We start from the raw sequence: 13792 nt of genomic DNA on the forward strand, positions 1-13792 counted from the left end.
CTTGATATCAGAAAATCATTTTTTGATATCAAAAAATGATTTGTATTTTCTGATATCAGAAAATCGATTTTTTGATATTAGAAAATAAGACTCATAAAACTTCGATCGACTTAATGAATGCTCCCTGTAAATGCAACCTTCACCTTCCCGCCTGAAATTTTTTGCGAACCTGTAGATGCATGTTGGGAATAAATGGTTAATCTAATTCATTATGGCAAATTCTTCCATATCTACAATGGTCAGCACTGCTTTGTCCACGATTCGCTATGAAATGAACGGGGTCGATCCTGAAGAAGTGCAAACGATTGATTGATTGATTGATGTTTTCCGCCACACTCAACAGTTTTTCAGTTATCTGGTGGTGCCCAGTTTTTATTGGTGGAAGAGAGAACCCAGATACAATGTATGGGAAGAGACCACCGACCTTCCGAAAGTAAACTAGGAAACTTTCTCACTTACCGGCGAGAGCGAGATTCGAACCCGCGCCGACAGATGTGAGAGGCCGTGCTCTAACCACTCGGCCACGGAGGCCTTAGGAGAATGATGGAGACGCACTGTACAGGAAGATGAAACTATCATATTCATATAGGCCTATATTCCCAAACGGTGTAATGTACCTATCACGTTTACAACACTTCATTTCTACATGTTGAATATGTCGAGAATTATCAAGAACCCTTATAAAAAAAATTCTATCGTTAAAAAAAATCCTCAAAGAATCTGAAACATCAACGAATTTTAGAAAGCAAATCGGGCACTGTAGACTGTAGTTCAGCGATTTTCTACGGGTCAAGGGAGTATTCATTATTTATGTAAAGATTTTTCGCCATTTTTTTATTTTCTGATATCAGAAAATATATTTTGTGATATCAAGAAATCAGTTTGAATTCCTGATATCAGAAAATCATATATTTTTTAATATCAGAAAATAATTTTTTTAAATATCAGAAAATCATTTTTTTTATATCAGGAGTTCGAATTTTTGATATCAGAAAATGTCATATATTTTTTTATATCAAGAATGTGAATTTCTGATATCAAAAATTACATTTTTGATATCAGAAAATTTGATGTATTTTTTAAATCAGAAAATGATTTTTTGATATCAAATATTCGAATTTTTGATATCAGAAAATCATTTTTTGATATCAAATAATCAGAAAATGACTTATTATTTGATATCAAGAATTTGAATTTCTAATATCAAAACATAGACTTTTTGATATCAAAAACTGATTTTTTGATATCAGAAAATACTTCAAAAATATTAAAACGGCGCCTCATATATTTTAGCTCTCTCCTATGGTTTTATGTTAAATCAGAACAATTATATATGATATAGTCCTGTGATAGGTCTTTTACTAGATTTAAATCACTCTAAAATACCGGGCGGTTTGTTATTACAATCACATACATGAATGTGGTTGATAGATTTGAATATAGATCTACTATATTTATCATATTTTGTTGCCGTCACTGTGACTTGCTTAATTAAAGGTTCATTCTTCATCAATTCGGTATACGGGTTCATCGACAATTCAAGTTTACATTTCATCTCCCAATCACTAGAATTATGCACTATGAGAAAATGGGGCGAAGCAACCAGAATTTGCTAGTAAAAAAGTAAAAATAATCGACTTGGCATATAAGAAATAACGTTGTCAAAAGAAAAAGGGGAAGGGGGTAAGGTAGGAGGGGAGGCATGCTACATGCATTAAAAAGTAATCTAACACCTCTTATGATATAAGTATGCCGATATACATGTACTACATTGGTTAATTTATAACTGGACATCTGTGGGAGGGGTTTAACGATGGTGTTTTGTGTACGTTACTATCTGTTAGACTCATGAAGTCTACTACACTATTTTTATCACAACTGTTAAAAATATCCATGAAGAAAATGACGAATTACCTTATGATAGTCTGTTCCCATACATATTTATATTCATGTTTTCTTATGAGTTTATTTTTGCAAAGTCTTTTGTTGTTATGAAGAGCATAATTAATACTATTACTAAGTACTAGTTTAAAATAAGCTAAGAGAGATTTTCAAGAATATCATCAAGGAAAAATAACTATACCTTCAAAACGAAAATATGTAAAATTTCACAAGTACATTTATGTTAAATGCTACAAAGTTAAGGTCAGTACAAAAGGCCGGTATCACTTTTAATACACCCCCCTTTTTAAAAAAAAATTTAATACACGTTCCGGTAAAAGAAAGATAACTCGAGTATTTTTTATGCCTACTATAGAGTGGTGTCCCTTAGTATGAATGGCAACAGACGACGTCATCGTCCGAGCTATGTTTGTATGTGGTGCGAGCACAGTAGTCGGCGATTTTATCTGTAAAGGTCTACAATGTAAACAACAACCACTGAGCTTCGTGAGCGTAGCGAGCTCGCGAAGCTCAGTAGTTGCTGTTTACAGACCTTTACATATATATATAACTGCCGACTCCTGTGGTGATCATGCGAGGCCTAATATGGAAAAATCCATATATAAACCCTTAAAACGGAGAAACTCTAAGTTATGGACAATGCAACGGTATCAGTGACGAAACTTAAAAGGATGATTAAAGATGTGTAAGTATATTATGTAGCACTTGAGTTAGTTTAACACCAGGGAGTGAAGGGGAGGGGGGGGGGGGGGGCGGAGTTCTTTACACTGTTGATTTTCATTCGTCGACAGTGTAGTGATGACGTCATGATTGCTAGGTTTCAGTGTGCAAACTCCCCGTCGAGGCCCCATTACGTCACCTACGAATGAATTTGTGAGCAAACAAACTCTGGTGGAAGTTTGTTTCAGTGTGTTGTAGTTACAGGTCATTGTTTCAGCAACTGAAGCCGAGTGTCAACGTCTTCTTGCTGAGCGCAGAATTTCTAGATTATCTGACAACGGAAGAGAGAAACAGTTGCCAAAATGAATAGTTATACATATAAGAGGGTAATGTCTGTGTTTCTTCATTTATTTACAGTGAATGATTGCTAATCTCGTTGATAAAGGACACAACGCATGTTTCTAAACTTTTTCTGCAAAATTAACTCTTTTTATGCCTAAAATTACTTTAAATGTGTTTTAAATGAAATTCGAGTTTGAAAGCAATGAAATTCAAATCTTGCTAGACTATATGCATATTTTCTTTCTCTAGTTTACGCGCCATTATGTGTGACGTCATATGCGCCCTCGGGTTTGAAAACATCTATTATAGCCATTTCATAAACAGATTAGATTTAATCGACAAAAAACCAATTATCACGTTAACGGCTTGTAAATAATAATGCATTCAGATGTGTTGTGCCGTGCTCGGGTGTACTAGTTGTCGGTAGAAAGGATTTTTCGAAGGAAGGTACGAGAAAAAAAGACGTGGATGATTTTTTTTGTTGGAGCAAGAACTTTACCTTAAAAAAACACACCCAGTCACCTTTTCAAAAACCGCTTGGACAGAGGCCCTGATAAACCGCGAGAAAATGGATATATCGAAACTGTAAGCACTGGTGGGCCTATAGCATATATATTCTGTTTTGCTCTTCAAATTCAATACACACTCGGATCAACTGACCTTCACCTTTTAACAACATATATATCGACGATACAATGTAACTTCTACCAACTGGTAGATTTACAACAAAATCAAAGATACAAGATAATTGAACTTTTAATTATACAAATAATAGAATATTGTATTTGCTAACTCTAAATTGAATTATAACATTATTTCCTTATTGAACTGTCGCTCCCACTTCGTACTTCCTAAAGACATGCAGATCACAATTCAAAAATAGTAATAAGATTGCTTTATCAAAATAAAATAATGTGATTACCACTTTAAATTTGATTATTTTTTATTGATTTGTGTGTGTGTTGTCTTTTTTCTTTCTCTCCGAAATGCACTCGTGACAATAGCTTGGCTTAGGGCCTAGTTGTCAACAATAAAACGTATCATAATTTGTCTAATCCAAAAATAAATAATGATTGCACTGTTTATTTTAGAAAAAAAGCGCCAATAACAGATGTATAAAGGAATAACATCACCAAACAGTTTGTAGACAGCGACCCATAGAATATGATTTATTTCCAAATTTATAGGGCCCTCTCGGGCATATACAGCATACATGATTGTTAACATTTCAATGTGCAATGTTTATTTTAAAAAATTATGATAAAAAGAAAAGAACGAAACAAGAGCAAAATATGCACTAGCTATTAGTATGAGCAATGTTCATACATAAGACATTTTGAACAGGATAATACTTATTTGTATTACAAACATAACATTATTTACAATTTTGCCGATTTCATACACGCTTTACTCGCTATATTTGGGTATTTACATCGTTATATGTGTGCACTGGTGGCGAACACATATAAAACTCGGACAATTTGTCAACATCGATTTAAATGTTTCCCATGGTAAATAAATTAGGCCCCTAAAGTTGATTTTTAATTATATCTCGCAGTACTTTCACAATCCGAAGGGCGCATGTGACTACCTACCTAACAACACGTTCGGTTTAGCTGAAATTTACAATGGGAGTCTGGATTTGCCGTAAATCGTATCAATCTAGATCTATACTTCTTTAAACCTATTCGCAATATAGCTTTAAGAGAAAAATCTGACAATGTATCTGTTATTATAACACAATTATGATAATAATGAATCAATTTTAATTTCAGCTGTATACTGTACAAGTATATAATATTTAGGCCTAGATCTAGTTGCGAAATGCATTGTTGTTTTCCTTCCATAACTGCATAAAAAGGACCCGACTTTGTTTAATGAAATAGAGTGAAAGTCTTGTGCACTAATGGAATGATGTAAAAACAACAATCTTATCAGTTGGTTGATTTTCTGGCCATATCGAAAGTTTTGTATTTGCATCATCCTTATCATTAGTTATGGTTGCATAACCTAGCCTTTCCTACAGTTTCAGGGAAGTGTCTGGTATTACCGGTCCCTACAAGTATACGACTGTGTATGAGAAATTATTTCCCTTACCGTTACTAAATTGAATGTAAACACCGCCATATTTTCGTCTCCGTTGCTGAGAAGTAAAATTCGCCAATGCTTCGTATAAAAAAATAATTAGAAAGCTCAGCGTTGTTTTATGTAATAAATCAAGAGTTTGGGAGCGGCAACCCCCGACAAGTTTAGCAAATCCTGGACTATCTATGTTGAAAAATGATAAAGAATTCTTTTTTGGCCTAATGAAATGCAATTCGCCAGTCAGTGCCTCGTGTCATGTATATAGAACTAATTCTATTTATTTTGGAACACAGAGGCTAAGTCCGTTTTGGACCCGAACTCTGTGATACCGTAGATATATTTCGTATCACAGAGTTCGGGCTCAAAATGGGCTTAGCCCCTGTGTTTTAGAACATAAACTGTACTTCTTTTGCAATTCTGTTTATTCAAAACATAATTTTACACAAAGAATTTAAATTTCGATTTAATTTTAGGATTTTTTTTTCCATATTAACTATTTAACCCATTGCCATGCAATCATAAATATATACGGTGGTACAACTCTAGTTATTTGTTATTATTACATACATGAAGTACTTATCAAGCCAAACCAGGGTTGTCTGACATGAACTGCTTGCTACACAGAATCTTGTATTTTGAACGCATTTTGTCTGTACTTATGTGTAAGTGTACTAATCGTGTATGTTATTTGTAATACCCGAAAGGGCCCTGATTTGGAATAAAGAATCTGTCCATCTATACTAAACTGCCTTTGGTGGCACTTATTTAGCGACATATTTTGGGGACCTGCATACTAGATGTGTCTATATCAATCCCCACTTTCACCCACTCATTGGCCAATAAAACCTGACAGAAAATCATCCGTGCTCTACAATACATCACTGACTTTAACGTTACTCTTCACAAATGTGGATGATATTCATTCTTCCATTGAATTTTGGCTCGGAATAGAATTTTAAAAAATCTGGAAACATTTCTAGTAGAATGAAGGTGAATGTGGGGATTGATCTAGTAGACTGTGATCAGCATGAATTATAATTATATAACATACTGACTTATGGTACGTTTGTCGTTAGTTATTTTAAAAATTCTAGCATAATCTAACATCACAGCATTTTTTTGTTTTATTTGTGTATGTAAAGGCACTGATGCAGGGTTTTGTTTTTCTTATTCTCCCCCAGAAAGTGGATCTCATCTCGGAAGCTGTCCCGAGTGTTTACCAGAGCCTGGGCATCTTATCTACGCCCACCACTTCGGTATTGTTTTTATGTCATATATTGATGTTAAGATGTAAGTTGAAAGTAATTCCTCTAAATTGGTTTCTCCTTTGTATATTCTGACTTCCTGTTTTGTTTCTTCTCTCCCTCAATCCTTTTCTTTTATATCTTTTAATCTTTCGATTTTCTTCTCAGAATTTTTCATCCAGCTGAGCAAATTTATAGAATGACGTTTTTAAAATTCAAAATCATGCATTTAAAAATAAAAATAAAAACATGAATTTTTTTAAAAAAAAAACAGGTTGAACCACCCAGAAAGCGTCATCGTTCAAATGCTGCTCAAATAAGGTTTCAGAAAGCTGGATCCATCCGCAGAGAGGAGAGTGTGGTGCCAAAATGCGTAAGATATATAAATATATACTATATGTTTTTCAGCATGGAGAAGGGGAGGTGGGCCGCAATTAAAATACGGTAATCAGGACCTTTTAAGGTCGTATGATCTTTATGTTAAAGATAATTTCTCAAGTTCAAGTTCTTCATTTATTGCTTGCAAAATTACAAAGTTTCTTCGTCCTCTCATGGTCCATGTCCCTGAATGTGAAAACAAAAATCATATTTCATCATGAACAGTGTAGAAAATGATTAGATATGATTAAGCAATATTGTTGAGTTTCTATGTGAAATATTTCAATCATACTATAAATATTACTTCTACTTCAATGTTTAAAACTATCAAAACTGTAAACACACAGTGTACAGTTGTAAATATATTTATATGGCATGTATTTGATCTTTTCCAATTGGGTTATTAGCTGACCTGAGCTTAAAGTGAGCTTTTTGATCCGTCGTTTGTCCGTCCGTCTGTTAACTTTTCACATTTTCGACTTTTTCTCCAGAACCACTGAGCCAATTGTAACTAAACATAAAAAAAACATCCTTGGGTTAAGGGCTTTCAAGTTTGTTCAAATGAAGGGCATATCCCTTTCAAAGGGGATATACTTACAAATATGCAAAAATAGGGTGGGGTCATTTAACAATCTTCTTAAGAACCACTGAGCCAGAAGAGCTGAAATTCATATTCAGCTTTCTGACATAGTGCAGATTCAAGTTTCTTAAAACCACGGCTCCCGGGGCTAGGTTGCCCTACAATAGGGGATCAATATTTTACATACAAAAATATGGTGAAAAATCTTTAAAAGATCTCCTTCTTAAGAACCATTGGGTCAGGGAAATTTACATTTATATAAAACATCCTGACAAAGTGCAGATTCAAGTTTGATAACATCACGGCCCCCACGGATAGGGTGGGACCACAATATGGGATCAATGTTTTACATACAAATATCTAGGGAAAGTTTTTAAGAATCATCTCAAGAACCACTGAGCCAGAAACTTTTTTCATTTACATGAAAGCTTCCTGACATAGTGAGATTCAAGTTTGTTAACATCACCTCCTCCTCCTCCTCCCCCCCCCCCCCCCCCCCCCCCGCTAGTAGTAGGGTGGGACCACAATAGGGGATCAAAGTTTTGCATACAAATGTATAGGGAAAATCTTTAAACATCTTCTCAAGAACAACTGGGCCAGAAAATTTTTACATTTTAATTCACATGAAAGCTTCCTGACTAGTGCAGATTCAAGTTTGTAAAAATCAATTCCCCCCCCCCCCCCCCCCCCCCCAAGTAGGTTTGGGCCACAAATCTGTTAATATGGGCCAAGGTGACTTAGGCGAGCGATGTGGCCCATGGGCCTCTTGTATAATTTTGCATTAGATATTATATAAAGCATTTGTATTGTATATTTCGCATTGGAATTCTATAATTTGTCCATTGTATTGTACATTTAAACCGTTTGTAAATTGTATTCTGTGTTATCCATTTGTGTTATATAGTTTTTCATATGTATTATATATTTTCCATTTGTTTATGATAAAATTTCTTATTGACATTAAATGTAATTTTTTTTCATTTGCATTATGTATTTTCATTTTGATAACTACTGTTTACCAACAATAGTAACATGTAGATTCTACTAAGCTTTGTTTCACCTATCACCCTCGTGTTCAACCAGTGTTGCACGAAAATTGTTGTTGAGTATCGGGAACATCTCGTTCGTTTTCACCATGATACCGGTAGTTGATAAAGGCTAAAACTTGTTCGTTTTCACCATGATACCGGTAGTTGATACAGGCTAAAACTAGTTCGTTTTCACCATGGTACTGGTAGTTGATACAGGCTAAAACTTGTTCGTTTTCACCATGATACCGGTAGTTGATACAGGCTAAAACTTGTTCGTTTTCACCATGATACCGGTAGTTGATACAGGCTAAAACTTGTTCGTTTTCACCATGATACCGGTAGTTGATACAGGCTAAAACTTGTTCGTTTTCACCATGATACCGGTAGCTGATACAGGCTAAAACTTGGATGACATCCTTCATAACAGATTGATATAATCAATCCCTGAGATATAATACAGATGAAAAATTATATTACACAAATGAAAACTTACATAATACAGATGAAAAATTATATTATACAAATGAAAACTTGCGTAAAACAGATGAAAACTTACATAATACAGATGAAAACTTACATAATACAAATCAAACCTTTACAATACAAATGATAATATACAATACAAATAAAAAATATACAATACATATGGAAAACAGAATACAAATGGATAATTATACAATACAAATGAAAAATTATACAATATAAAATGAAATGGAAATCATACAAGTGGAAAAGATCAAATACAATGTATTTCAACGTTTGACATGCCATAAAATTTACTGAATTTATCGTAGGCAAAACCTCTGTTGAGCAACGAACAAATTCAGCAGTTCATAACCTCTACAGTTATTCCACATGGTCGCACACTCGCCAGAGCTGACCTTGTAAGCGCGCACGCCACCAGTGAGACCTCAACTATACTGAAAGAAGCGGCAAAACAGGTAAGTTATATAATGTTAAATCATTAATGCAGAGGAAGACTGACAATATTTATTGAAACCTTGAGAAACATCTCATTGGGATGGTACAGTTATATAATAATCAAGTAACAATATACTAGTAAGTATAACCATATGAAAAGAATCATGTGATCAAATATGGAGGATGGACAAACATACATGTATAATATCTTGTAAAACTTCCTCACTCATGCGTACTAACTAACTACTAAATAGTTCAAAATGTGTATGCTACCCAAGCAATCTCAGCAAATGATTCTGGAAGTGTCCAAACATTTAGTTACCAATTGCACACAGTCACTACATATTTTTATGGACCACAACCTTATAATAGGATTCGGATTTATGTTCGCAAACAACACATGGATAAAGTTTGCTGTTTTCTTGTTTGTACAATTTCTAAAGAAAAAGAAAATAAATCTTTACTACTTAATTAAGTTAGTGTCTTGATAAAATCTATCCTTATCAATTTTTTAAATATATTTGGATACAGAGTTCATCTGCAAATCAGGAGACTCCTACCTGTCTCCCTGCATTTGTCTCGAATGAATGTATTGAACAAACAGAACTGCAGCAAGTCCCAACCAACATTGTCAGTGTTCCATTGGGTGAAGTGTGTGAACAGATCACTTATCTACCATTTCAGACTGTTCATGGGCTTGGCAGTGACTGTTACAGCAATAACAGCATCCACATTTCCGGAGAGACTGCCACACCCTTTACTGCCACACCCTATGTGACTACTGATGAGCTGCCAGCAGGCAACCCTCAGAACTATTCTGCTGATCATCTTGTAAGTGACTAAATTTATCGTTTTTTTAGTAATGATTAGGGGGGTGGGGGTGATACATTGTCAAATCACTAAGCTAAAGCAATGGTATCTAAACTAACTGCATGACAATTAATGTTTCTTTCGTTCAACAGAATCTGACCACACAGAACGTGCTTATCACCGTTTCCAGTGTGGAAGATGTTATACTTTGAACTGACTGAGATTTGACATGCCATGATGTTTATTGAATTTATTGTAGGCAAAACCTCTGTTGAGCAACGAACAGATTCAGCAGTTCATAACGTTTACAGTTATTCCACATGGTCGCACACTCGCCAGAGCTGACAGTGTAAACACGCACGCCACCAGTGAGACCTCAACTCTAATATTGGAAGAAGCAGCAAAACAGGTAAGTTATATAATGTGAAATCATTAATGCAGATGAAGACTGACACTATTCAGTTGAATTATAGTCAAACTAAACTTCAACATTTTTTTTTTGTTGGACAAAGGTACAAGGTGATAACCCTGGTTTGGACTTTCACACGGCTACACCAGAACATAATCCATTGGTGTGGTACAGAAATCCACAACAATGTCAGGAAATTGGACATCAAACACAAACTGAGATCAACCAGATGTCCAATGTACTGCAGCCCAAAGTTCAAAATGTGTGTGCTGCTCAAGCTATCACAGCAAATGATTTTGTAAGTGTCCAAGCATTCAATTATCAATTGCACACAGTCACTATATACGATTGTATTTTTATGTACCACATTCATGTAATAGGATTTTTTATGTCCACAAATGATGCTAGAATTAAAGTTTGCTTTATTTTCGTGTTTGTACAAGCTCTAAATTAAAAAAAATCTTATTCGCTTAAGTTTGTGTCTTTGAAAAAATCGAACCTTATCAATTTTTAAAAATATACATGTATTTGGATATAGATACAGAGTTCATCTGCAAATCAGGATACTCACACCTGTCTGCCAGCAGACTATGCTCAGAACTATTCTGCTGATCAGCTTGTAAGTGACAAAATCGGTCGTTTTATTGGTAATGATGTGGTAGGGGGGTTGTCAAATCGCTTTAATTAAAGTCAATGATATTTAAACCAAGTGGATGGAAATTAATGTTTCGTTCAACAGAATCTGACTACACAGAACATACGGACGGTCGTTCCCAGTGTGGAAGATCTACTTAACCTGATTAAGTCAGGCTCCAGTGTGGAAGATGTTATCAAACTGATTGACGAATCTGAGTGACCGTATGCAACAACAGTACAATTAACTGCCAAATTATCGCTGGATGACGTAAGTAGAACTTTGGCAAATGATTGGGGAAGTTAAATGTCTTTCTTTCTTCTGTGTAACAGCACAACGAATCTTTTTGGGATAGCGTCATCGTCGCAAATCATGGTTTTGAGTCCACAAACGCCTCTTAAATGTATTACGAGCTTGCAGGTGAAAATGATTGTCATAATGTATGGAAATAGTCTAAATTGCCCCCCACCCCCTCCCCACGCTCGGTTGACCCCAGCTGAAAATTTGAAAGCATCTAATTATCATTATTCTTTACATTTTAGGTATTCCAAGATGATTACGAACCAGCGGTTGATGTAATATCCATGTTAATTGCTGAAGACTCGCCGCCAGACTGTTTAACCAAGTTTGAAGCATGCTGGAGATACATGTTCTCGCCATTGGCTTTGTGAAGTCCGCGCCCTTCTGAAAGATTGACGCATGAACGGGCAGTACCAGAATTGTAGCGCAATAACCCAGTGTTACGGAGTCTTTCATGAAATGTTCTGTAATATCAAATTATATCGGAGACTTGATGGATATTTTGAAAATCATCATACATATATATATGTGTGTGTGTGTGTGTGTGTGTGTGTGAATAAAATAAAATCTCACTCCATGTATTGTTGTTCTGTTGTATAATAATATTACTGGCTTCATGGAACTAAGCTTCATTTTAACGTGTTAAACCTGCATCGATATGTCTCAATTCTGGATAAAAGCACTGATCAATTAATCTGTGTGTTTCTAAAGAAAACAACCACAACAACAAAAGAATATAATAACTGTGCGGGAAGCAGAGTTATTTCTGCACAGTTAACTGTATAATGCATACAACTACATAGATATCCAAAATTGTATATTATTTTTACAATAAACTGCGCCTATACAGTTGCAAGGCATATAGAATTTCGAAATTCTGTAATGTAATAAAAATAATATTTCTACACCAAACTCACAACCTTTAATCGACGACTTAGTATCGCGATCATATAAAAACGATAAGCGCATTGTATCATTTATTAAGGGCGAGAGTCAAATTTATCTGATTTTGAAATATATTGCTAGAAAATGACAGAACGCGATTTTTCCCTAAAAGTATGGCCCATTTTCGGAACATTGGATGTGCCGCGGAAATTCAATTTTGCATGATTCTTGCGTGGAATAGCACTTAAATGAACAGGTTTGTATCGAAAAATAATACCTTAGAATATACATGTATTACATGAAAGTGAAAATTTTAATGCTGTAACTACTGTGGCTATTGATTAAAAATGATTGAAGAAATTGTTGATTAATTCAAGATGGAATTTGAAATATGATTCATATGCATTCTAATTATCATTAATTCAATTTACTAAACAAATAGGGCCTATATTGAATATCTTTATTGCAATTATGTAAATCTTAAATACATATAGTGGTCAAATGAGTGCAACAATTCAAGTCCAGCTCATTTTTGCGTTTGTGTACCACTAGTGTGTGGGTACTGCTATCATGGAATATATATACATTTGTAGTTGATTTTTTTTTTCTCTTCAAAATATCAAAGCATTGAATTCATGGTCGTAATGTTGTGAAGCATTTTTTTCTTATTGAATATATTTATCATCAATTAAAACCCACAATCAGCTTTAGAAACACATTATAAAAAGATGCACTGAGCCCAGACTTGTGTATCCTCATGCAGAAAATAAAATCAAAAATGGCATAAGGTACCTTGAAAAATTTTATTTGGCGATACTGGCCACGGCTGCAATTTACAATAAACAATAGGGGAGCCAGGCATCAATTATTGCCTTTCTGGCATCCCCTAAACAATACAAGCATGAAAAGTTGGCCCTGGGCACAGATGCTCACCTGCTTGATCACCTAGTATGGCAAAATCATTTTGAACAAACGTTTTCAATTTTCATGAATATCTTTTTATTTGAAAAATTCAAACGTCTCTCTGAGTCGTTTAGGCATGTATTCTAACATGTTCATATTATGCATCAAATCACAGCGAAATTTGGACTCTAAAATATCTTATTTGCAAACAAAGCCCCTTTTTCATCATTCCGGAATAAATCACCCAAAAATTCATATAAAATAATTGAGAAAATAATGAGTCGGAAACGACAAAAATCACACATTTGAATGTGTTCCTTTACAAAATAGATTGAAAATATATTCTGGGGAAATTTGAAAAACCAAATCGGCATGTTATACTCCATCAGCGGAAACCATCTGTGTCATTTTACAGATTATCATCCTCCTACCTGTACGACAGGTGGCATCTGACCTGTCAGGAGAAATAACTAGGCCAAATACTAAACATATAAGATAGGAAATATTTTTTAGGAAATCTAAATTTTCAAAAGAGTGAATTTTTCATAAAAATCCTATAGATTTTTTTTCTCCCGTATGAAATTTAAAAAGAAATCTTACTAGGGATTTATTTCATCCTATATATTTCAAAACTTCCCGTAGGAAATCAATGCAGTCATATTATCAGAGGAATTTAAGCCTTGGGATCGATGGAAATCAAAGTGAGAA

The 13792-nt window shown here is 34.6% G+C and overlaps 1 protein-coding gene across 1 annotated transcript; it reads left to right on the forward strand.

Moving 5' to 3' along the window:
* Nucleotides 1–5973: 5973 nt before the first annotated feature.
* LOC125680019 (uncharacterized) lies at nucleotides 5974–12039 on the forward strand. The gene is made up of 10 exons (XM_056153441.1): nucleotides 5974–6000; nucleotides 6132–6245; nucleotides 6508–6606; nucleotides 9017–9163; nucleotides 9828–9974; nucleotides 10213–10362; nucleotides 10466–10660; nucleotides 10901–10981; nucleotides 11102–11266; nucleotides 11539–12039. The coding sequence occupies exons 1-9, from the start codon at nucleotides 5974–5976 to the stop codon at nucleotides 11216–11218; spliced, it is 1077 nt and encodes a 358-aa protein (XP_056009416.1). The 3' UTR covers nucleotides 11219–11266; nucleotides 11539–12039.
* Nucleotides 12040–13792: the final 1753 nt, after the last annotated feature.

Source organism: Ostrea edulis, chromosome 2 (genome assembly GCF_947568905.1).
Source record: "Ostrea edulis chromosome 2, xbOstEdul1.1, whole genome shotgun sequence".
Lineage (NCBI taxonomy): Eukaryota > Metazoa > Mollusca > Bivalvia > Ostreida > Ostreidae > Ostrea > Ostrea edulis.

What these genes read in the sequence shown, in the direction of transcription:
- LOC125680019 (XM_056153441.1), top strand. Translation starts at nt 5,974, where the DNA reads ATGAAGGTGAATGTGGGGATTGATCTA. An exon ending in ACTATTCTGCTGATCATCTT is followed by an intron (nt 9,975 to 10,212) that starts GTAAGTGACTAA and finishes AATTTATTGTAG; the next exon opens with GCAAAACCTCTGTTGAGCAA. An exon ending in TGGAAGAAGCAGCAAAACAG is followed by an intron (nt 10,363 to 10,465) that starts GTAAGTTATATA and finishes TGTTGGACAAAG; the next exon opens with GTACAAGGTGATAACCCTGG.